This window comes from Ornithodoros turicata, chromosome 3 (assembly GCF_037126465.1).
Source record: "Ornithodoros turicata isolate Travis chromosome 3, ASM3712646v1, whole genome shotgun sequence".
In the NCBI taxonomy this organism is placed as follows: Eukaryota; Metazoa; Arthropoda; class Arachnida; order Ixodida; family Argasidae; genus Ornithodoros; species Ornithodoros turicata.
This window is the reverse complement of record NC_088203.1, coordinates 7,922,056-7,947,767: the sequence shown is the minus strand read 5'-3', so window position 1 is coordinate 7,947,767 and position 25,712 is coordinate 7,922,056. Positions and strand designations below refer to the sequence as shown.

General features: G+C 44.6%; 2 protein-coding genes across 6 annotated transcripts in view; both read left to right on the top strand.

Moving 5' to 3' along the window:
* The first annotated feature begins 29 nt into the window (after positions 1 to 29).
* LOC135387930 (SRSF protein kinase 3-like) lies at positions 30 to 20,372 on the top strand. Of its 2 annotated transcripts, XM_064617153.1 has the most exons (13): positions 30 to 135; positions 236 to 320; positions 5,539 to 5,645; positions 7,424 to 7,532; positions 7,738 to 7,825; positions 8,514 to 8,601; positions 8,964 to 9,233; positions 12,948 to 13,256; positions 15,859 to 16,083; positions 16,171 to 16,265; positions 16,853 to 16,960; positions 17,024 to 17,186; positions 18,448 to 20,372. In XM_064617153.1, the coding sequence occupies exons 1-13, from the start codon at positions 111 to 113 to the stop codon at positions 18,801 to 18,803; spliced, it is 2,028 nt and encodes a 675-aa protein (XP_064473223.1). In that variant the 5' UTR covers positions 30 to 110; the 3' UTR covers positions 18,804 to 20,372. The 2 variants fall into 2 exon arrangements, with proteins under 2 accessions (XP_064473223.1, XP_064473224.1); XM_064617154.1 differs by lacking the exons at positions 30 to 135; positions 236 to 320 and adding an exon at positions 946 to 1,071.
* An 893-nt stretch (positions 20,373 to 21,265) lies between these two features.
* The window catches only part of LOC135387929 (centrosome-associated protein CEP250-like), a 30,846-nt gene continuing 26,399 nt past the window's right edge, over positions 21,266 to 25,712 (top strand). For 3 of the 4 annotated variants that reach the window (XM_064617150.1, XM_064617152.1, XM_064617148.1), the window contains exons 1-5: positions 21,266 to 21,395; positions 21,479 to 21,690; positions 21,745 to 21,841; positions 22,324 to 22,481; positions 23,585 to 23,720. In XM_064617150.1, coding sequence (XP_064473220.1) covers positions 21,529 to 21,690; positions 21,745 to 21,841; positions 22,324 to 22,481; positions 23,585 to 23,720 — 553 coding nt within the window. In that variant the 5' untranslated portion in view covers positions 21,266 to 21,395; positions 21,479 to 21,528. The remainder of the gene's footprint in view (positions 21,396 to 21,478; positions 21,691 to 21,744; positions 21,842 to 22,323; positions 22,482 to 23,584; positions 23,721 to 25,712) is intronic. The other variant, XM_064617149.1, reaches the window with a different exon arrangement.

Here is a 25,712-nt window from a genome sequence, read left to right as displayed (position 1 = left end):
ATTAATTCGCTCAATAAGTGAAAAAAAGCAAATAGCAAGCGTCCTCGGGCGGCACTTTAGGGCACTTACTTGCGCATGTCCGCATCGCTGCTTGTGGTGCCCGTTGCAAGATGAATGCCGATGTGAACAGAAAAGGTGGGTGTCTTTCATAAAAATTAGGTTGTTTGGGCGTCAGCCACCGTGCGCATCATGTCAGGGACGAAACTCAAGTCGTCATGTCGCTCTTTCTTCGCAGTTATGGCGATCCAGGCGAAAAAGAAACGTTCTAAGGGACCCAAGTCTAAGCTCAAAGGCCGTGCCGACGCATCTGACAAGAGAAGGTAGGCTTAAGAAACTTTGCTCGTGTGTTTCGTTTCCAGTTGACCAATTTCTCGAAGAGCTGCACACAGACAGCACTCGTCCTCCTACGTTTATCGTCCGCGAACTTCTTAACCGCTTCGTTTTAACGTTACGCGGTGTTTGTTTGTCACAGTAACAGCGAGTGTCTGTATCACTACCGTGTGCAGCCGAATGAGTGCATCATTGCTTCAATCATGTGTTGCAACGCGTTCGCTCCGATCGTTGAAGCTTCGCATAACCACGTAAATCGTCCTTGTCACTTACTATTCAAACAAAGATATTTCACAGGTCCGTACGAAGCAAAAAACCACATGTCGTAAGCCTAAGCAATAATCGCTTATCGTGCCAGATCGACGAACCCAACTCGACATTCAAACGACGCAGGTCGTCAAATAAAGCCAAAGTCACAACACTACGTTCGGAAGTGGTGAACTCTGTAAAATAGCATCGGAATCTGCTTGGCGTGATTCAGAGTGTTTATGCGGAAATGCACCTACAGTGTTGTTATTGGTGATACATCGCAAGCTCGTGTGGTGCAGATCTGCAAATTGGTGAACACGTGGATTAGATTATCGGGGCCTTTCGTGAATTTGAGCAAAGTGCGTGAGCCAGGCACGCTCGCTGGCTCGTGCCCCGAAATTCAACTCGCGTGATGTCGTCTCCAATTTGGCATGAACGCAAAGTGGAGATGTCATCCGTAATCGCTCCGGTACATACGCACGACCCAACGAGGTAGGCAGTTTGGTTATTTTAATGTGACACGACTTTTATTTCCACTTTCCGAACGTATCGATTTCCGCCGACTTAATAACGTGGCCGCGCCGCAAATGTGGGGCGGCCTCGGCTTTTAACGGCGCCGAAATTGTGTTCTTTTTGAGACTGTCCCCCCCCCGCAAGGCTGCTTTGTTTTATACTGCTATGTGAAGGTGATAATGAGTGGGTTGTTTAAATTAATGCCTGTCTGCTCTCGATAGGGCCGGAAGCGTTCTTGTACTTGAAATAACCGCAACTCTTATTAGCAGTGGTCCTGCTCTTGTTTGACTTCTGACCTCTAGGTTCGGTCTTTTCGGGTTAAACCCGATTCGCCCCCGATTGTTGCCTCCCGAATCAGTTTTAGGATCAAATTGGGTTAAACCCAATTTCTCTCCGAATTCCAGTCATGTATAAGGTTGTACCACGTATCACATGCAGTATTTACTAGCGACTGAAACCGCAGCGGAAGTGAAAACTGCTCGGAACCGAATTTTTTTTCAAGAACCATAGCCGCAATTAACCGTAACCTGAACCGAAAAATGTGATTTCGGTTACCGGTTTATATGCGATATTTATATCGCTTTAGAACTCTGGTTAGCGGTGTAGTATGTGCTTCTCTTAAAGTAGATCGCTTCGTCGTGTGTTTTTCATTCAGTAGTTGTGTAGATAACATACCATCTTATACGCCTGAATGATCCATAATCCGATGACATGTATTTTGTACATCCCTCATGAGTTATGAACTGTATAATTGTGATAACTTAAGATACCAAGCGTTGCACGTTGTTTGTTTCCACATCTGTTTGTGCATAGCTGCCGAACGCACAGTTTTTCTCGTCCTGTAGCTTGTTACGGCAAGCTACTTGCTACGGCTGGCTTGTTAGAGCGAAATGAATGTACACGAGAAACTGCAACAAATTATTTAACGGGGAATGTCGCAAACCGCAAAAGTGTGTTGAAGAAAGAGTCCACTCTTTTATTCACTCTTCACATTTTTGGATAATGCCTTTTTTTTGGACAATAAGTACATTATGCAACAATGTTTTTCCTGTCAAGGTTCGCAGTAGTATTTTTGTACTGAAACGTCACTGCAGACGTCTCAAATGCGGCACTGGTCTATGATGCAGGACATGCTCCAAGCAATGTTGCGGAGGTTCTGACATGCTTTTTGCAGTCGCCATGTCCACAATCCTGGCTTATTATCCTCAAAATGAAAAAACTAAGTCTTACCCAATCTAAACAATGACTAGCACAGCTGTAAAGTATGCTGAGGTCACGGACAAAAATAGGAAGTACTAGTAGGTATGACCTCTAGTAACATAACTGGCTGTAGTTAACTGCAAAATATTCAGTGTAACTAGTAGTTTGTAACTACATTATTTTTCGTCCTTACACACTTGGTTCGCACAATAAAAATGGAAGACTTAGTGGGGGCTTATCCCTCCCCAAACTTTGCGAGCTGGTAGCCATTTTTCTGAAGTTTTATTGGGATTCTTTGCCACTCTTAATTAAGAATCCGGCAAAATCACACCGCATGCATTTACAATGGTCTATCTCACTCAAAAACAGCCCTTTTTTTTTTGGTCTGCTTCACATTCACACCACCGCACACAGGTGGCACTGCCTACAACAAGGCAATGTGCACAATCGTTAAGCACTAATCCTACTGTGTGTTGCGCCACCTTGTGTGTGGTGCACACAGGCAAAAGTGGCCGCTTTTCACTGAGATGGACCATTGGAAATGCATGGGGGTGATGTTTATCTATACTCTTTATACAGGGTCATAATTCTTACAACTTAAAGCCACGAATTATCGTAAAAATTATCATATTATTATCAAATTATCCGATTGTCACGAAAATACTGGGCATCCTGAACTGAGGTGTTCGACTCAGGCTACCCTCCCCGAAGGCTACTGATAACCCTCGCTCAGAGTACAGTGAACTTGTTTCATTGTGGTTGTTTTTCTCGAATTGGAAGTTGGTACGATTCAGAGGGACGTCGTCGTAGTTGTTGGGGGTTGCTTTTGTCAACTTTGAAGGATGACCGTTAGGACCGCTGCCAGGTTTCGTCGGGTGCACGTAATTGATACCATGCTCGACATGTTGCACGTTACGCCTACCTTTCTGGGACGTTCTCGTTGGTGTGTGTAGCTTACGCACAGTTTTTGGTGCACTAAATTGATGGGAGAACGATATTCGTCATTATTTTGAATGACTAGCATTAAAGCGCTCTAAATTCTTCATTCAACCTAGCTAATGAGACCTGGTGATATGGAGGATAAAAGTGGGTAAGGCCAGTGAAGCACAAAGGAAATGCAGCATGTGGTGGAGCAGTGAAAGCCCCTCCTCCATAATTTTTTTTGTTTTTGGCCATTGTGGATCATGCAGCAATAGCACTCGGAGCATCCGATTGGGTCTGTTAGTAGTAGTAGTACATCATTCAAGCAGTGCTTCCCAATGTCTGCTACCCTTTGATGATAAGATTCCACATTGTGACCCCACCCTCAGCTTTTCTACTCTAGTGCATGAAGAGTTAATACACAAAATTGTCACTGAAATTTTTTGACAGTTTGATATAGTATAGTGAGAGTGAATCAGCTGGGCTCGAAATCATTGCAAAAAGAAAAAAAGAAATAAACGCGTGCCAGCAGGAATAGCTGTTCCTATTCGCCCAAGTGAGCTCACTTGTTACACCACATTTGTGAGCTTGTTTGTCATTATATATTTGTTTTTTCTTTAGTTGGTGGTGGTGGTGTTTGTTACGTCTCTGCAGAGTCGTTGCGAGGCAAGTTTGCACCCGGGGCAGGGTGAACATGAAGCAGCCCACCTCTCTCTCTCTCTCTCTCTCTCTCTCGCTGCCGTCAGAAGCTCTGTAAACAAAGAAAAGAAAATGCTAATGCCGAGATTGTAAATTCAAATTCTCTCGATTCCCGCTTTATACCGTACGAAAACCTGCCAGGGCCTGCCGTTCGAGGGCATCCAGGCCTGCCCCCTCTCCTCATCACTACAGCTCTGCAACGCAGAATAGTAGGCAGATCGTGTTCTAAGGACATCGTGTGTTGGCCACTCCCTTTCTTTTTTTTTTTTACCTTTCAAGCCGTCGTGCGGACCTGTGCTGCGAGGGGTCACGACCCACAGGTTGGGGAACGCTGATATAGAGGATAAAAGCGCTAAAAAGACGACACGCATATGTTGACACACATTGTGCGTTAAATGTATGTGTGTTTCTGTCTTTTCAGAGCTTTTGTCCTCTAAGCCAGTGGTTCCCAAAGTGTTGGTTGCGAGGCGGCCCACAAATTAAAGGAACAATGACAAACCGTGCCCGCTATTCCGGCGAGGGGGCGACCTGGTCGTCTATAGTTTTATGGACCGCGGGGAGTCTGGGAACCACTGCTCTAAACAATAACACCCGTGCACAAGAACGATGGTCGTAGTTCACCTCTTAACATGAGACTATCTACACACCCTCTCGAGACCCCTCAGTTGGCTCCCTCACTCCACAACTTCCTGTGAGCGAGTGAGTGATCACATCACTCTGTAATCTATTCACATATCTGTGCCTCTAGACCTGAGGCATTTGCTTCAATAAACACAACCTTGTTACGATTAACAACCGGCAGTCAATGAATAGGTTGGTGTTGTGAACACAGCTAGTGTGGTAGTGCTCGTATTGAACTTTGGCGATGATGGAAAAGCGGGCAGCATCATGGGGAGTGAATCGTGGGATCTTCAGTATACACCTATCACCAGTGATGGCCGTTAACTACTTCTACAGTAGTTTAACTATAACCACTACTACTACTTCGCGATGGAGTAGTTTAACTAGTAGTTCAACTACTTTTCAGGGGAGGTAGTTAAAACTACTTCTTTAACTACTGCAGTGTATTTTAACTACATCTATAACTACTTAATGTTGTCCATCAACACCAATCCCATTCTATAGCGTTCTTGGACACCGAAATAGGGATCACAAGCAGCGATAAAAGTGAAGATTTAGTACACATGCACGGCACAATTGCTCTGCACCTCCGTTCTCATCAAACAAGTAGCTCAAGGTAAAAGTCTGAAGCACAATCGTGCCGTAAAACTTGCGGCAAAGTCGGAAGTAGTTGGCGCTTGCAGTAACCTAACTACTGTAGTTAACTACTCAAAATAGTAGTTTAACTAGTAGTTGCCACTACATTTCTGCAAGTAGTTGATAACTACTTTTTAACTACAATCAGGTAGTTTAACTAGTAGTTTAACTACATGTAGTTAACTACTGGCAATCACTGCCTATCACACTCTTGTCTCTGTGATGCCAGCACATAACATGACTCCATGGCACAGCACGATATGAAACGGGAATATGGAATTAGCAAATTAGCTGACATTGCTAATCGAATTAATTGCTGAGGAAAGTTGCTCCCGTTTCCTGCCGCTTATTGCTACCTGTCTAATGCAGGGGTGAGTCTCAGTACAACGACTATGCCGCGGAAGACGAAGAGGAGGAAGAGGAAATCCTGGGCTCTGACGATGACGAGCAGGAAGACCCTCGAGACTACTGCAAAGGTATTGTACAGACATGGCGAATGTTGCTGTGCCCACTGGCTGAAGGTTTAGTATATAATGATGTAATACTATGATCGGTTTGCAAAGCAGGCAACTATGTGCCACAGCTCTGAGCTGCTGGTCGGCATTTAGGCCCCATTGTAGACCAACTCCCCACGGTGTTGTGTCTTAGTTACTGTTGGGGACGGTGTCTTTTTTTTGCACGCTTCAACTTTGCATTCTCATCCGTGACCCGTTTTGTACTACTTTTTCTTGCTGTTGGGTGGACTTTTCGTTAACCTCTTCATTGCCACTTTATTGTTCAGAAAAATAACCTGAAAACAAATTTTTGTTGCATAGTTTAATTCTTAGTGCATACCGGTCCTTGAATACCTTGAATACCCTGGAATTGAAAATGCCATTTTCAAGGTCTAGGAAAACCCTGGAATATTCCCACAGTCCCACTTGAAAACCCTTGATATTGCATATTTTGCTGATTATCTTGGAGCTGCGAGCGCAAATTCCACGTTTCCAAAGTCATAACTACAGCTTCAAAACCGCAGGTGTTAGCACTCATTGCAATAGGATAAAGAAGGCAGAAACCAGAAGGGCATGAAATGTACGGCGCCCTGTGTTGCATTAATCATCTTCCTTTCTATCCCATGATCTTTAATGTTCAGGAGTCATCAATCACGTTTGTGATGAACGGATCACTATTGCACAGTCTCGTGTGATAACTGTACCTTATGAATGTTTTTGTGAAATGTTGTAGCCCTGGTCATAAACTGTATTTTGCATCCCCAGGCAAAATGGTGGACGAACCTTAAAAGGTCCTCGAAAGACCGTCGAATTTTTGTTCAAAATTTCAGTGGGAACCACGTCTTCTGCATTGTTGCTCCTCTGTCTTCCCCCATTGGAGTTTTGCACCAAAAATGCCGTTAGGCTCCGGTCGACTATGGTGTTGCTGTGGGCAGGGGGGAGAAATTGGTGTTTTTGTGTGTGTGAACCACGACCTACTACAGGTTTTCCCGGCGATTTTAATCCAAGTGCAAGCTAAATTAATCCACGTGCCATGCAAACTTTATGGGGGCATGGATTAATTTAGCTGGCACTTGGATTAAAATCGCCGGGAAAACCTGTAGATCATAATGACCGTGACACATGGACCCCTTCCCAGCGCCACATTTGGAAGCTGGTGGTGGCACTGCTCATCGGCCCGGTTATTGCTTCCGCAATTTCTACGATAATTTGTACTTCCTCTTACCTTAGTGTTTTTGTAGAAGCGATCGACGTCCCTATTTGTGGTCTGCCTCGGCCAGTTCTCATTGTTTACTGCGGACGTCCCGTGGGAGATGCTTCTTTCTAAAGTTGATTATCATCATTCTCCGCGTTTTCATAGGAGCTGTTGCTGTCGTCTGCTACGGTAGTCGTACGTTCGCTGCTGCGCGTTCAAAATTCAAATTTCCATTGTCCAATCATGATGTAAATCCCTCGGGTCGATGTGTGGCGCTCCTATCGGAACGTGCGGACGGGCTCCTCATAGGGGTCGCCGGTCATGACACGGTCGCTATAAACTTCAGGTTTTCCCGCCTATTTTTAATCCGAGTGCCAGCTAAATTAATCCATGTGCCATGCAAACTTTATGGGGCACGGATTAATTTAGCTGGCACTCGGATTAAAATTGCCGGGAAAACCTGTAGTAGGTCGTGGTATGAACGCAGCCTTTTGTCATTTGGTCAATGCGAATAATTTTTTATCGACTGTTGAATTTTTTGTCGACTGTTGTTGGGCCCTTGCAGGAGGCTACCATCCCGTCAAGATTGGCGACCTATTCCATAACCGGTACCACGTGATTCGTAAGCTGGGCTGGGGCCACTTCTCCACTGTCTGGCTATGCTGGGACCTAATGTACGTTGCCTTTGTAAAACCTTGTGTGTGTGTGTATACGAGTGAGCTGGCGTAGAAGCCTCGTACTAAAAGAAGATGGCGCAGCCAAGTGGAAGTCTGTTTCATGCGTGTGTGTGTATCCTTTTTGTGTCGAATTTCTTGTCTGTCACGCTGCACGCATTCTTGTTGCGAGATGACGGCCTTGATGTTTCCGTCTTTTTTCCAGAGCAAAACGATTTGTAGCATTAAAAGTTGTGAAGAGCGCATCGCACTACACGGACACGGCCTTGGACGAAATCAAGCTTTTGAAAGCGGTGAGTCGTTTCTCTCCTGCCTGCGGTTTGCTGTTTGTGTGCACGCGATAGAAATGCGATAGAAAGCTTATTGTTTTGCCCTACCCTGCCCTACCCCCCTTTTTTTTTAAGCCAAGCCATTAACCTGCCTCTTAAAAAGCACCTATGCGAAGTGATTCATTCGACAGGTGCGGATTGTATTTAAAAGTTAAATTTAAAAAGTTGCGACCGTGTGCAACGGCGGCAATGCCCGCAGTGGTTCGCCCGGGTCGCTTTGACGTCATTACGGTACAGCCCGCTGATTGGTTTAGAGCAACGTGCTACACAGAAAGAACTGGGGGTGAAACATGAAAAAACAAACAAATATAAACAAAAGAAAAAACATAGTGCTGTCCCCGATTGGATAGCGGTCACCCTCGTCATGTTTTTTCTCCTCCTTCTCGTTTCACCCTCCAGTGTGAGTAGGACGCGCGGCAGTATTCAGTTGCTTTTCTTTTCCTTTTTTTTCTTTTTCTAGGAAAAATAGTGCATACAGAGAAATTTTTTGTGTTAGTTGTTAGTTCAAGTCCCATCCTCTCATAATGTGTCAGACATCGAAAAAACTCTTGAGACGGCTTTCTGGGTTTCTGTGACGGTTATGCTTTTGTTAATGTTGAAAGTGTGAGATTGGTGGACTTTTAAAGACTGTCTGGAATGGTGCTGCCTGCAGGTGCGAGAGAGCGACACGGACGACAGCTGCAGGGAGAGGGTGGTTCAGTTGCTGGACGACTTCAAGATTTCTGGCATCAATGGCACGCGTATCCTCTTGTTGTTGACTGGTGGTTCAGATGGATGCCGTTGCACTGCCCTTGCAGTGTTTGTAGGCGTGCTTACTTGGTCACACCCCAGCTAGATGACTGAGCTACATTGGTCTTGTTTATTTATTTTGTGGTATCAATATGTGTAGAGTGTATGAGCGTACATTGCAATAACAAACAACAAAACACAATAAACAAAAAGGTGAGGAGGTACGGTTATCTATCGAAACATTGAAACATTTTATATTGGTCATAAATGACATTGAGTCATCGCGTCTCTCTACTTTTTCTGGCAGTAAACGTCCGTATAAATGAGCAGCTATTGCTGTTGCTCAAGTTGTGCTCCCTTGACTTAGTGCCAGACATGTGCATGGTGTTCGAAGTCCTGGGCCACAACCTCCTGAAGCTGATAATCCGCTCCAACTACCAGGGCATTCCATTACAAAATGTCAAGACCATTATCAAGCAGGTGCTAGAAGGGCTGGAGTACCTGCACAGCAAGTGTCAGATCATCCACACAGACATCAAGCCTGAGAACATCCTGATCGCCGTGGATGAGGCCTACGTCAGGAGGTTGGCCTACGAGGCTACTCAGTGGCAGAAGATGGGCTTGCGGCTGCCGGGGTCTCTGGGTATGAAACGCCTCCCATGCCTATGATTAGACCCTGATGTTCTAGGGTTAAACCCGATTTTTCATGAATTTGCACCCCGAATTGAGGTTCACCTATCTAGGGTTAAACCCGATTTCTACCTGCAAAACTGCACCTAGGATAGGCACCTCAAGGCATTGACATACTAGTTTCTCACAAAATATGTGACTGCCCCTTACTTCTGGCACTCTGGATAAACGGTACAGTGAACGTTTATTCTACAATAATGCCCGATTTCTCCCCGAACTCGGTCTGATGGTAATTTTTCTGCCTGAATTTGCACGAATTTTCGACATCAATTTATTGACCCGATTTCTACCCCCCGAATTTGGAAAAATATAAAACCCGGAAACTTCAGGGTCTACTTATGATATTGATGCGTGCACGTGTCAGTGACGTAGCTACAAAGTTGTTCTGGCACCATATTTGCATAAATGTAAGGTGGCCTTTTTTGCAAAAAATTTCAGCAGCTTCAAAAGACTGTCCGTTATCCTTACATGTGGATGCCACGCAAAGGACTTTATGAGTAGAGCTTGAAGTTTTAGGGTTTAACCCGATTTTGCCCAGAATTCGCACCCTGAATTGAAGGTGGCCTCCTTAGGGTGAAACCTGATTTTTACCCGAATTTGCACCCCGAATTGAAGGTGGCCTCCTTAGGGTGAAACCCAATTTTTACCCGAATTTCCACCCCAAATTGAAGGTGGCCTCTTTAGGGTGAAACCCGATTTTTCCCCGAATTTGCACCCCGAATTGAAGGTGGCCTCCTTAGGGTGAAATCTGATTTTTACCCGGCAAATTGCCCTCAGTGAGACATCTGTAGGAACAAACACAAACTTGTTTGACAGCAAATGCAGTTTACATCATTGTTTGTACCAAGCCAGTATAGTTAACGATGAAAGGTGAAAGTCACTGAAAAGGTTAGCCAGCTGTAGGACTTGAACTCTGGATTACGGTAATCCAGAAGATGTGGGTTCGAGTCCTTCAGTCGGCTAACCTTTTCAGTGACCGTCATCTTTCGTCGTTAATTTCTTAGGCAATTTGAGGCTTTGTATGTATTTGTCCTTTCTATGTTGTTCCAGCTTCAGAACATCGGTTCTCTCACGCTCAGTACAGTTAGTTGTAGTTGAGCCCGATTTCTTCCCGAATTTAGCATACTGGAGTTTTTTTTTCACCCGAGTTCGCATGAATTTAGAGTGCATGTTTATTTACCTGATTTTTACCCCTCGAATTTAGAAAAAAATATTTCTCAAAAACTTCAGGCTCTATTTATGAGCTGACTGTAATGTGACCAGAAATCGATGCAATGAGTGATAAAACTCGCCCTCGTGAGTATTTCGTGGAATGCATAGCACAAATGACGTTGTCCTGTCTCATAATTCATGTTGGCCATGAAAAGGATATGTAGTTCTACAGAGACAGCTGATATCATGCGTAAAGAGTGAGATCCAGTTTTGAGTAAAATTGCGTAGTAATTTTCCATGTTGCTACATATGTGATGCAGAACACCACTGGGTGACTCTCTGAAAAAGAAAAACTTTAGATTATGATTTTGGATTAATGTCATTAATGTCAGCATTCCAAGCATTAGACTTGAGCATGTGACCAATTATGGAAACCGAGAAACTTTCACTTATTCAAAATAAATAACAAGGCAGTTGAGAGCATCTGTTTAATATACAGGTTGGGTGCTCTAAAAGATCAGTCGCATTTTCAGGCGAGACGCGGTACCTCCTTGACGCACAAGACTTCCTCTGCCTCAGAGTAAAGAATTTATGCCAGAGAAACCTACAAAAAAAATTAAAAAATTGTGGTTACCAAGCGCTGTGTAACAAAATAAATGCGACCACCGAAACTTTCGTCTCCATTCATCGGTGTAGCGCATAGGAAATACATGAAGCCGAAAGCTTGCGTGGCCGTATTTATTTTGTCATGCAGTGGCTGGTAACCACGATTTTTTCGTAGGTGTGTGGTAGCGCAAGTCTTGTCTGTCAAGCAGGTACGGCGTCACGCACGAAAATGCGACTGACCTTTCATAGCACCCAAGAGTAAAAGCTGGGACTGGTGTACCCAAAAGGGGAAATAAGTGGGAGGACGATAATTAGGATACTTGACGTTCCAAGCTTTTCATCTGAAAAAGGGTCCTTCCCAGTGATGGCCAGTAGTTAACTACATGTAGTTAAACTACCGGATTGTAGTTGAAAAGTAGTTATCAACTACTTGCAGAAACGTAGTGGCAACTACTAGTTAAACTACTATTTTAAGTAGTTAACTACAGTAGTTAGGTTACTGAAGGCGCCAACTACTTCCGATTTTGCCGCAAGCTTTACGGCACGATTGTGCTTCCGACTTTTACCTTGAGCTACTTGTTTGATGAGAACGGAGGTGCAGAGCAATTGTGTCGTGCATGTCAACTAAATCTTCACTTTTAATGCTTGTCTAGTGAAGCCTCATTTGCTGTGAAATAATTGTGCAACTTAGTTTATCGCGTAGGCACAGAAAGAATCCCGCCGCAAGCTTTGTATTTGACGATCGTAGCAATGGCTTGAGCCAAAGTTTATTATTGCTTGTGATTCATATTTAGCTGTCCAAGAACACTACAAGGGATTGGTGTTGGTGGACAGCGTTAAGTAGTTATAGATGTAGTTAAACTACATTGCAGTAGTTAAAAAAGTAGTTTTAACTACTTCCCTGAAAAGTAGTTGATCTACTAGTTAAACTACTCAATCACAAAGTAGTTAGTAGTTATAGTTAAACTACTGTAGAAGTAGTTAGTGGCCATCACTGGTCCTTCCCCTTTCTCCATCTTCCTTTTTTCTGATGAAGAGCGCCCGCTCGAAACCGTAAAAGTATCCCAATTATCGTCTTCCCACCTATTTCCCCTTTTGGGTACACTAGTTCCGAATTTTACTCTTGTGTTTTGTGTACCTGGCAGTCCTTTTTTTTATCATTCTAACATTTTATAGCACCCACCCTGTACAAAAAACGGCTTTCGTGCAGTAGACTGCACTCCAGGTTTTGAGCAATGGTCCAAACAAACAACAAGAAGAAAATATATTAGACACGTCACATGGCAGAGACAGAACAGAAGGAATGACAACTTTGCTCGGGCAAATCACAGCAGACGCACACACACACACAGAGGAGTTAGCTGCGTGTGTACCGAAAACAGAAATAGAAGCATAACGGGAACGAAAACAACGACCAGTAACGGACACTGTAACCGTGCATCCACACGAGCGAATATACCCCGCGGAAGCGGAAGACTCCAAAAACGTCCTAGCTTTCTGAGTGCGAGTGCTCAACGTCCAGTGTTCACGTACACTGATAGCTGTGGGGGAATATCCTGCGACACAACCACAAGATATTCCGTAGCAGACGACAGGAAAGACCCTGACGATGTCATCTGCTAAGTGTCGTGTGCTAAGTACGCAGTATGCCACTCCCAATATTCCACACCGTGTGAATGCTCAACATAACACGGGGCGGAACTTCGTCTCTGTGAGCAGTGTTTCCGCTTTTTCTTCCATTAGAATATTCCGTAAGGATGTCGCTCATGCGAATACACAGTGATGGAAGTATTCTGTTACGTTTTCCTGGTACAGACTCTCGGCTAATGAAATTCACGAACATCGTGGGTCAACTTGTAAATGTAGTGAATGACTGACTAGTCAATCTATATTGAGTGTCCTTCTGCAGTGAGCACTGCGCCAAAGGAGCTACGGATGAGCAGTGTCCAGGACACCTCGAGCGGCAGCTCCAAGATGTCCAAGAACAAGAAGAAAAAGCTTCGGAAGAAGGCCAAGCGGCAGCAGGAGCTCCTGGAGCGGCAGATGCAGCAGCTGGAAGAGCTGGAGATGGAAGAGGGGAACAATAAGGAAGATGGGGAGGAAGAAAGGAAAGTGGGAGAGAAAGAAGTGGGAACGAGTAAGACGCTCAACGGAGGGGGCGCCACCAGCGGCAGCGCGGTCGAGAGGTCCGTTCGGATGGAAGAAGAGGACCGCAACGGTGAGCTACTCGTACATTTTGACATTATTCCTTTGGAATTTATCTAATTTGGTGGATTATACGTGTGAATAGCTGGGAGGCCCGGCAACACTGTGTTGTCGGTATAACGTGACTGTGTGACGGCTTTCGTGGAAGAAGCTGTAAAACGGAAAAGTCTGGCAGTGTCACGTGAAAGAGCGGGTCTTTGGGTGGAAGAACCATTTCTCGCACTTCAAACAAGCGTGTGTGAGTGAGTGTGAATCCATGAGCATTCTCCAGTACCAATATGGGTGGTTGAATTTACACCTTGGAGAGTTCCCAGGGCCTTTTGGGTTCTATACCCTCAGTGGCGGTCGCGGAAAATTGGGGGGGAAATCTGCATTTACTGTAGTTAATCCTACGACAACTTTGTTTTGGTGACTGTGAAATAACCCCAAAACACGAGGCTGTAAATATAATTATGTGCAAGTGAAGTTTGCAAAAAAAGAAAGAGAGCAACCAAACGACTGTGAAGAAGACTTTCACTGAACTGAAAAGGGCATCAGTGTAGAAATGGCTGGAATTTTACATGAGAAATCCTTATAGAACGCATAGGTAGTCGTGTGAATAAAACTTCTACGATACAGAACTACACAACAGCGGCGTTCACGGGACGCATGCGCGTGTACAATCGCTGTCGGCACCACCAGCTGTTTAGTGCAGAGTTGGTTTCATTTCGCCGCTCATGTTTTACCAGGGTGTCTACCATCCTGGAAAACCTGGAAAACAGGGAATTATCGGGGAATTTTGATGTGACTGGAAAAGTCAGGGGATTGTCAGGGAATTTGCCAAAAGGGGCAACTGAAGTCAGGGAAAATCGCAGACAAGTGCTCTCATGATGCACAGTGAATCGCGAGTGCTGATGAGCGGTTGAGTGGCCCTGGCCCAGCAACGTTGTTGCGAGTAGCAGTTCGCCAATACGACAAGCACAGAGGCAGAAAAGTAGGGCAGTCTTACTAATTTCTCAATAAATGATCTGTTTTATGAAGGATCTGTACCAAATGTAGCAGCAGGCATCAAGTTCCCTTTTGTTTTGAAATAGTCAGTGAAAACCTGGAAAAGTCGGGGAATTTTAAGGCTGCAGCTTAGTAGACACCCTGTGTACTCAACCCTCTTCGTTTGGTTGGGATGCTCCAGTGCTGCACCTGAACAACGAATCAGCGTCTGCACAGTCCAATGGCATGCACACTGAGGGCTGTGTGTACATTGTGCAGTGTGCACACTGTATGAACATCCAGAATGGCAGCAGTGCCCCATGTACACAGCACTGACTGGCAGTTAAAGAATGTGGCGCATAGGAAGGAGTACTTAATGCTCAAATTGCCGGTGACTGCAGAGTGTAACTTGCCACCAAATTCTCCGGACACCCGCAAAGCACTGCATCTCTGTTGCACGACCACGTGACTGGAGGTGTCCCAGCCCATCACATTTGTCATAAAGCGTTTTCCGTGCCTCCACCACCTGCCGTGACACAAGAGGGCAGGTTAAGCCGACAGGACCAGAGCGCTAGCATCAGGAGTGTGTGTGTGTGTGTGTGTGAGTGTGACCTGCCACCTTCTTACATCCACCGTCGAGCTCAAAATGGTGGTGCCGTTAAGCATGTGATACTGTCGGTAACAGTGCATCAAATACACAGTGTACCCTCGAGGAACTTTGCAACGAGTGGGGTACACCCAGAGTTGTACGTGGCGCGTTACTAGTAATTACGTTACTAGTACAGTAGAACCCCTTTGTAGTAAACTCTCTGGGACCATGACCAAATTTTACTAGATCAGGAGTTTTATTATATCAGGTGTGCCATTGAATGTATGGGATTCTATCGGGACCGCAGTTCTCGTTTACTATAACCAGAGTTTTACTACAAGAGGAGTTACTATAAAGAGGTTCTACTATCAATTACTTTTTTCAGTAATTTTTAACGTAATCAATTAATTTTGTGAGCAAGTAATTTTCCAAGTAATCTGATTACAATTTTCGGTAATGAATTACAGAGTAATCGATTACTTTTTTAACCTTCTTTCAACAGTGACAACCCTTTTCAGCAAACAAATTTGTAATAAACGTGTGTATGTGTTTTGTATGTTGCTTTCAAATGTACTTGTGAATTTCACTTACCATATATGTTGGTGTCTCATTTTAGATTTGCAACAAGAGCTGCATAGTTGCATTCGCCGCAGGCTTGTTGGCTTTTGCCATGGCCCACAATTTAAAAGTAACGGAAAAAGTAACGCGTTACATTTTTAATCAGTAACGTATTACATTTTTGATGAAAGTAATTTGTAACGGTAAAGAATTACTTTTTGTGCAGTAGTAACAGTAATTGTAATCAATTACTTTTCCCGAGTAACGTGGTAGTACAACTCTGGGTACACCTGAAACAAAACTGTAGGAGTATAAATTGTCTTACGGGAGTGGCAACCTCTTGCTCGTCCTTTCATAATACATATATTTCTGCGATTATCAAAATGTAGTTGCACATGCACATTGCAGTAAACAGGGTTGCTCGCAGTATTCATATTTGTCATTTTTACTGTTCGCACAGCCCTAGTTAGAACACCTTGCACTTTCCTTCCGCGTTGTTCAGACACAGAGATGGGCTGGAACGGTGCAGAATGTGGCGACCCCTCCTGGGCACTCGGGGGACGGTTGTCAGACGTGTGCAACGGGCACGGTGGGGACGGAAACCCGTCCCTCTCCAACAACCTCGAACCACGCCAGAGGACGGGTAACAAGCTGGAGCGGTCCGAGTCCACGTTGGCACCGCCCGCCTCTGGTGGCGGAGAACTGCGGCGGGTCGCCTCCTGTCCAGGTATGAGGAGTGCGAGAGCGTTTTGAATTTTTTCAATTTGAATTTTTTCAATTTAAATTTTTTTAATTTGAATTCTTGTGTGTGCAGAGAACCAGAAGGCTGTTGAAAGGCTGCCTGATCCAGTACATGAAGTGTGTAATATATCTGTAAAAATTGCCGATTTAGGAAATGCTTGCTGGGTGGTAAGTACTGCTTGTTTATTTAGAAACATGTCAAAGGCCCTCAGAGGGTCGTTATGTGATGGAGGAGGGAGCTGAATTCGAAGGCAACAAAACGTGTCGCTGGGCAGTGCCCCCGTAACGTTACAATACGACTAGTAAGAAAGTAACCTTGTAACAACCTTGTAACAAATTTTATGCTGAGTAGCACTACGGTCAAGACTATGACACTGGAGCATATTCAATTAATTTGACGTCGTGTCGCGTAAATTGCACTTCAAAATAATGAAGATGCAAAGGGATAGAGCAACATAGAATAAGCTAGTTGATAGCAGTGCTGAGGTGATCAGTCCTTTTCTGGATACAAAGGAGTTTGCGACCCTAATTGGTGCAGTGTTACGAAGGTCATTCTGGCATCTTATTGCACATGGATTTTAATGGCTCAAAAATGTTTACGAAAACCGCAGAGGTATAATCTGCATCCAATGACGGATTGTCATGTAAGTCGTATCTTGTCAGAGTTTATAGAAAGCGTGTGCCTCATTTGTCTTCGAGTTTTAGCTTGTCTGATATGTGCCGAAAGTCACTTCACAGTAACGGTTGCATTTCAGCAACACCATTTTACGGAAGACATCCAGACGAGGCAGTATAGGTGTCTAGAGGTGCTCCTGGGTGGTGGCTACGGCACTCCGGCGGACATCTGGAGCACAGCTTGCATGGTAAAATTTTCTGGCATGAGACCTTTGGAAGTGCAACCTAACAAACTGAACATTCCCTCATAGGCCTTTGAACTGGCGACGGGAGACTACCTGTTTGAACCTCATTCTGGTGAGGACTACACGAGAGACGAGGACCATTTGGCTCACATAATTGAGCTGCTCGGAGAAATTCCACGTCACATTGCATTCTCTGGAAAGTACTCGCGCGAGTTCTTCACCAAGAGGGGTAAGGAATAATCCATCCAAGTGCAGTGCAATCCCGTTAAGTTGATATCTCTCAGTTGGAACGGATGCTCGGTGCCCCGTCAAGGTCACATATTTCGAAGGTGCAAAACTCTGTATAATTCAAACATATCGGCCTGCCCTACGGTTTAGTACAGTCAACCCTCGATTTATGAACACCCTCGGTTCCCTGAAAAATCGTTCATAAATCGAGGGATTCATAAATCGAAAATTCCTTTAAGTGAGTACTATCGAGCAAATGGAACAGCAATTCCGAGTTGGTATTGTGTTTATAATGCAATATATTGTGTACGGTAATTTTGCTTTCGACCATGCCTTCTGCTGTATCAATCTCACGAAGCACAGATGTTAGCGCATTCACACTCTGTTTATTATGCAATACTAAATAGTTTAATTTTGCTTTGGACGATGCCTTCCGCTGTGTCAATCTTGGAAAGAGGAGATGTCAGCACATTCGCGCTCAACTGGTCTCGGATTTCCTCTGGGGTTTTTAACCTATGTTTATTAATCTCCGGGTGACAGCGGACACCTTATTCATGAATTGAGGTCAGGAACACTTCTGCAAAAGCCCGTTTGTTGTTCGGATTTCGAGGAGTTAAGAACCGAGGGTGCAATACCTGGAAAACGTTTTGTCTGTTCAGGCATCATTCATAAGATTACGAATAATTCCTTTGAAGGTTTTTGTTGGCCTCGGAACGATCCGTTCATAAATTAAGGGCAAAAACGCTGGGCAACTCCTAGTTGGTTCCCAGAAATTCCATTCATTATTCGAATATCGAGGTTCATAAAACGAGGGAAAAATGCATGTAAAAAGTTTGGTTCCTCGTGCTAGTGTTCATAAAATGAGGGAATAATAAATCGAAGGTTCATAAATCGAGGGTTGACTGTATTTGAATAAGATTCAGGAGTAGGGTGGCTGTAGTCGAGTGTGTATGGGCCCAGAAGCGCACGTGCCTATTGGCTTGTCAGTGACACGTTTACTCATTAAGCGGTCAGTTTATTTATTGCTATTATATGACCATTGCTTATAGAAGTGATACTTGTGCCAGAGCAAGAAGGAATGACTCACTATAACGCCAACTAAAAGCCAAAACCAACACAGCCAACAAGAAGGTGTGAATGACAGTTGATGACTAGGTAGAACACGTGTACACCTTCCAGCACGTGCAAACACTCCCCCCCCCCCCCCCCCCAAAAAAAAAAAAAAATCAACCCACCTGCTAACCGGTGTTTCTGCCCTGCAGGAGAACTGCGGCACATCAGCAACCTGAAGCCCTGGGGCCTCTACGAGGTCCTCACCGAAAAGTACGAGTGGCTAGCCGAGGATGCCCGAGCTTTTGCGGACTTTTTGCTCCCGATGCTGGCGTACGACCCCGCCCAGCGCGCACGTGCCTCTGACTGCCTCCAGCACCCGTGGTTGGCCGACTCCTCCTCTTCCCCTTCCCCTCACTCGCCTTCCCCGCAGTCAGCCTCCTCCAGGAATTCCAATCCAACCACAAAGACCCCTCCCCTAGCAAAGCTGCCCACGCAACAGCAGCGCCACCACGGTTCCTCTTCCCCGTCAACCTCCCCATCCTCGTCTGCCTCCTCGTCATCCTGAGGGAAAAAGGGAAGAGGTCTCTCGAGGGAGTGAGTGCAGGAAAGAAAAGACTTCTGACAGTGACTTGACGGTTTTTCTGCTTTTTTTTTCTTTTTTTTTTCTCGACTGGTGATGTGTGTGGAGCTTGGGTGATTTCGACACCCTCGTGTAAGCGGAGGAGAGAGACACTAGCGCTTTAAGACACATTTATCTTTTTTAAACAGAGAAAAAGAGACAACGGGCCTCTAAGGTACTTTTTTTTTTCTTTTTGAGGGATCCGGCAGGAGGAGGGAAGTTAGGTGAACCAACGTACATGCGAGCGAGAGTCAGGTCGTCGTCCCTTCGGGGGTGAAAAAAAAAATAAAAGAGAAGAGTTTTATACATTTTGTTTGATCAGGTTGAGTGGGGTACGGACAGACGGACGGACATATACACCTGCATCCGATGTTCTCCCGGTATTAGCAGCTTCGTAGGGCCTCCCCAATTCGAAGTATGTACACTTTTTGCTGGCATGGAAAAGGGTGTGCACTCGGCTGAATTTTGACTGTGCAAGTGTGTTGTGCCTCAAAATATACAGTGTAGCGGTGCTTGTATTCAATAACGAGGCAAAACGGGGGGAAAAGCACGCTCGGAGGGTTGTCGTTAAGGCATTGGTTATTTTCGCACCAGTAAGAAGGGCGGTGAAAGTACCTGTACCCTTGGCAGAGGTGTGCAAATTTTTTTTTTCTAGGTACAGAGAGCGAGTTTCAAGGTGTGCGTGAAGCACACTTTCCTTGGGAGCGAGTGTGATGATTCTTTTCCTTTTTTTTGTGAGGACTGTGCTGTTCTTTTGTTTGCACCTGAAATTTTCATTAGCCATAGTCCAATGTTCCTCCCCCCCCCCCCCTTTTTTTTCTATCTTACCGATAAATTGCATTTGTGGAGTGAGTGACATGACTTGAGCGCGCTTTGGAATGTGCAGTTTCAAACCATGTTCCACTGCTTTCTTTCTTTTAACTTATTCTGTTTTGTTTTTTTTTTACTTCAAAGTTCAGATTCCACCTACGAATAAATTACCTGCCAAAGATTTGTGTGTCACAACATTTTGTTCTTTTGTGCTTTAGGAAAAAAGTGGTTTGTCAGCAGTTAAAGTGCTTCAATTAGTATTAGCTTGGCTTGGTTGAGCTTTGTTTGGCTTGCTAGCCTGGCTTTGCTTGACGAAATTTTATCACATGGGTAGCAAAATGCCACGCGTATTTGTACAGCATCTGGTGTATTTCACATATGCTACTAGCAAAAGCTTAACCTATAGGGCATTAAAGGAAACCTGCTAAACGAGTCATTTTCAACTTTAGATCTTAACTGCTTCTGTGAAATGGCATCTTGTTTTTGTAAATCATTAGTCTGTTTTGTTCTGCAGGTCTGAGGACATCCCAGTGTACTTTTATTTATACAGTATGTTACTGATGTGTGCTTCTGTGTGAAGTTAACGTGAGATATGTTGTCAAATAAAGATAGCACCCACACTTCTTTTCTGTCAAGCACTTTACAGCATGTTGCAAGCATGACAGGAACAAGTGTACGGAAGGGTGGTTAATATCTTGTCCAGGGTACAGTTTGTTTGTGAATCTGAATGGTGACACCACCAGCTAAATACACATTGGACACATGATGATGAGAGGTTCATCACATGCACGCTGCACGTCAAAGCAGTGGCAGCGATTGCCGGCGAAGTTCAAGAACTCCGGCTCCGGCATCGAGCTTCGTCGTTGGAGGGATGGAGTGTGAGGCCCTTCCTATTGGTTCTCATAATCACGTGAACCATCCCGCGGCGGTCTTCCTGGTGGAAAACGAACGGCGTAACTAGCAGATCCTCATTTTGGGGGTGGGAGCTGTTGCTTTGCGGATGCGCGTAAGCATGTAAGAAGGGAGGGTGAAACTTATGTTTCGGAGGAGGAGGCGATCGCCCAATCCCACTTTTTTTTTGTCGGTGGGCTTCGGGAGAGGGAAAATGAGGATGAAATCCACCTCCATGGGAACTTCCCGTAGAACCAGGGACTCCGCCCCCCCCCCCCCTCCCCCCCAAAAAGGAAGCTTCAGTTTTTATTTTACTACGGAGGCTTATACTTTGAATTTTCCGATTTTCCCCTCCCCTGCTACGTGCTTCGACCATAGCTTCGACAGAGAACCCCCCCTCACCAAAAAAAGAAAAAGCGAGGGTCTGGCAATGCCATATATTTACTTTCATCCTATTTTCAATCTTTCGCGGTGACATTTCGCGGAGCCGACAAGAAGCGACTGAAGCCGAAGCAACTTTGCTCCACTCCACTTCACTAGTTCGGAAACTAGTTTTGGCAACCTGGTGGTGGGTGAAAGAGACTTTTCCTGTCTCTACGCCTGTGAAGCTCTTACACGAGCTCTGCCCTGATTCAAAAGGGATAAGGCGACCCTTGGCCAATAATAGTACAATCCAATCCAATCTTTACGCTCGTTGCGCACTCCGCCCGCCATATTTGAACGCCAACGGTCACTGGTTTCTCGTGTGCAAGGGATGCGTCATGCGTCCTCAGTTACAAAGTACTAAACGTCGATTTCTCCTATCATAGAGATGACTTTGAACTAAAGCGAACTTAGTAAGTGTTTCCTGCTCATGTTATTAATGAACCGCGAGAGCACAAAGCGTTATTTTCAACTGTGTAACTTTGTTTTGTTTCACGGTTCACTTCTGTTTACGTGCTGTTTGCAGGTTCAGTTCATCGACTGAAACATGAGCTGGGCTAGCTCCGAGTGGAAAAATGGCTTGCCATCGCAGGCGTTAGTCCATATAGAGCGTTTGGAAAAAGAACTACAGTGGGCACAGAAGGAGAAAGAACAAAAACAGATCCAGTTGGACCTTTTGAAGCAGACGAATGAGAAGCAAGCCCTCAAGGTGTTTTTGAGTTTCACTGGTTTCAGTCACACACTGACACGTCTCGTAACGCAGACTGCTGGCGGGTCAAATGGACACCGTGCCGCGGACAGCTCGGCTCAAGTCGCTCAACTTCAAGCCAAAGTAGAGGAGTTACAAGCGCAGTTAAATGGTTTGTTTTCCAGTTCAGCAATTTGCCTTGTTACCTTGTAGTCATCACGTGTGGATGTAGTAAAACAATACAAGTATTTACGAGTATGATTTGAAATACACGGGTAACGATGGCAGCTAGTGCAGGCAAAAATAGTACATATTGAAGAATCACATCCTCCTACCACCAACAACAACGAAAAGTAAACGTTAAAGCGCGCACTTAGGTACAAGGCAAGCATAACCCGAGGGCGGTTCTGCATTAAGTTTTCAAGTGTCTGTACCCGTTCAAAATCCTGCTGAAGGTATGAAAACAAACACTGCCAAGTGTCAAGTTCCATTAGATTTGTCATTATTTGATGAAGTCTATGTGAAATGATGAAGCCACTTGTTCGGTTTGTGGGCCTTGTGTTAGCTTTTAATTTGATCCGCTCAGGATGACCGCGACTGCGGAGTGCCGATGCGGCTAAAGTGCTCTCTGTGCTTTCACGTACATCATTCCAGCAAGCCACAGTAGGTCCCGTTCTGCCATGGGTTCCGTGCTGCAGACGCCCACACACGTCCCTTCAACGCCGACGCGCGCCCTCTCGACGCCTCAACGCGGCAGGGAGGTCAACGAGGTTGCCCAACTTAGGTCCGAGAAGGCTTCGTTGGAGGACCAGGTACGACTGAGAGGCTGTGATAAGTGTGCATGGCAGGGTGACATCCAGAGCGGTTGGGTTCAAACATGGCACAATTAGGGACAGCTTCTTATACACAGAGCCTGCAGTTTCCGGGAATTTTTTTTTCCTCTAAATTGGGGGGTAAAAATCGGGTAAACAAACATGCGCTCTAAATTCATGCGAATTCGGATGAAAAACTTCCGGTATGCTAAATTCAGTGAGAAATCGGACTCAATTACTCGAACTAACTGTACTGGTTTGGTACAAGCGGTGATGTAACTGCGTTTGCTGCCAAACAAGTTAGTGTGCATTCTTGCAGACGCCTCAGTCAGGGCAATTTGCCGGGTAAAAATCGGATTAAACCCTAAAACTTCAGGCTGTACTTATACAGCAGAATCTCAGTATAATCAGGATCTCGTGTTTTTCAGGTTAAACTTTTTAAAACCTGTTTTACCATGACTTGCATCGTTTGAGTTTTCTTATTTGCATCATTTGATTTGCTGATTTGCACCATCGTATACATAGTGTAAAACCCTGAAAATGAGGTTTCAAAAATGCACCACCAATGCAAGCACCAGGAAATGCTAAGGACATCACGTTCAACGCAACTGTTCGGAATCTCGTGTTTGTCTGAACTGCATTTTTTTGTTTTGTTATTTTTCATTCAAAAATCTTCTTTTCCACCTAATATCGTATAATTGTACTTTTATTTTACAGCTCCTGAAATTGTTTTGGATTTTTGTAGATTAGTTTTGCTCAGATGGAGTAGGTTTAAAATGCAACTTGTGGGCAGCTGTGCGGCACTAAAGGAAGGGGCTAGTGGAGTTCCCTTTGGATCCCCTCAGCAATGAAAGGATGCCAAATGACAATAAAATATGCGAGGCCACATCACTGTGATGTTATCGTAGCATGCCCATCTGAGATCTTAGATTAGGTTCTTCTTCTCAACACTGGCAATTGCTTGCTGTATGATTTGCTGCTATTTCTACAGTCGACAGGAAGGCACTAGTAAAACAGCCTGAATGAAATTTATGCTCTAGCACGTAGCGTTACTAAATAAATCTTAGTATGCCAACTTGTACTAAATTTGGCTTTTGTTGCAGATGTCTAAACTGGAACAGCGTTGCCGCACGTTACAGTGCCAGGTTGAAAATTCCAGCACTGCTTGTAAGAAACAAGAGCAGAAATTCAAGGAGCGAGAAGCTGCGCTGAAAGAGGAGACTAGGACCTTGATACAAGGTGCCGTACATAACCATGCGGGGAGAACCCCTCTATGCAGATGGTGTTGTCGTCTGCATATTGAGGTTTTTGATTTTGTACGAAGCGCTTGTTCACTTGCAGGGGGCACGAAATAAATGAAATAAATAAATAGCACTAGGTGTCCCAACTAGCATGTGCAGGTTCTTTTAGAGTGGTAGATTTGCAAGGCCAGCGCCAATGCGGGAGAATATTGGACTTAGCCCAGTGGAATGCAGTTATAGGAAAATTGATGTATTGGGTAAACAACGGGTGAAATTAGGTATTTACTTTGGCCAATGAGGTCGTATGGTTAGCTATGTATTGCGTGAGTATTCCAATACAGTTTGCTTGAAGGGGCACTAAAATGCAAGAGCAAGTTCACTTCAAATTATGTTACACGTTATGTCGATTTCGTACTTGTTATCATAGTTCAAAACTTTGATTCTGTTACGGATTTTTCGTCTAAATGGTAGCGCTGTGTGAACTAATTTTGCTCACGTTATACTAATTGAAACGCTGACTTTCGTTTGAGAGCAAGTTTTTGCATTTTAGTGCCCTTTGAAAGGAGCAGTGAGGTGACATTTAACGTGGGTCGAAACCCAGCTGTCTCATTCGTCAAGCTGTCCACCGGGAGCCACCATGCAAAAATACTTTCGCTGTACGGTGTCCCATGTGGGGAAGTCGCAGTGCTTTTTTTGTTTGTGCGTTCGCAACCCACGTGCCCCTTACGTTACGTCTGCCCTACGTAACGTCCTGGGGACCACGTCATGACGTCCCCCCCCCCCCCCCCCCCGTTCTCTGAGACTCGCTTCGGACGAGTGGATTTTTTAATGGTGTGCACGGCAGAAGCCTCATGCGTGCTGTCTAGGTCTCCTGCGCTCGTCGTTCTTTTGCGGGAGCTCATGTTATTCATTGCAGAACGTGCTGCAGCGAAAGAAAAAAAAAAAAATTGTAATTGATTTTTTAATTAGATTTTTTGATTGGATGAAAACAATTTTTAACTTGTAAGCAGGGTGTAAAAATCATTCCCGTAGAATATTTCAGTAGAACAATGTTTTATTCCAGTGCAATTCAATTTATAAAATCGCTGCCCTCTCCTTCTCTTCCTCTCTCCTTGCCATCTTCTTCTTTTGTACATCTTCCCTTCGTTCTTTTGCGGGAGCTCATGTTATTCATTGCAGAACGCGCTGCAGCGAAAGAAAAAAAAAATTTTTTTAATTGATTTGTTAATTAGATTTTTTGATTGGATGAAAGCAATTTTTAATTTGTAAGCAGGGTGTAAAAATCATTCCCGAATAGAATATTTCAGTAGAACAACAGTAGAACAATGTTTTGTTACAGTGCAATTCAATTTATAAAATCGCTGCCCTCTCCAGAGGCTCGCATGCTTGAGCCACAGGCCACTCCCCATTGGCTGTCATGTCTGTCAAATGTTAAAAGTGGGGTGTGCGAATATTCGAGTTCTTGAATTCGAATTGAATATCATTTACTCGAAGCGAATTGAATGCCCAATATTTGGCTGTTCGTAGAATATGAATGGCCCCTCCCCCAAGTGGGCTTCTCCTGATACTTCCTTCCCTGTATGAGGTGAAGCCTGCTTTACGAAATTGCCCCAGTGCTGCAGGACCAACACAGATGGATTGTAGCTTAGCTTAAGATAACGTTAGCCCAAGTTTATTGTGCGTACTTCGCCTGAGGAAGGGACGGCATCCCTCCCGTGTGCATTTTAATGGTGCCAGTGGGAGATCTCCGTAAAATGTTAAGACTCTTAAATAATGCCTACAGCCCAGGAACAAAAAAGCGCGTCTTAAAGATGCACACTAAGAAGCTAAAAGACGTTCACGGCAAAGCTGAGGCAGGACACCAATTTGTTTGTTTCATGAATGACATTTTTCCTCCGTTAGATTCGATATTCTTCTATACAACTTCAAATATACGGATTTGCGCACCCCTAGTTAAAAGTGATCCCATTTTGCTACTAAAATTCGTGGG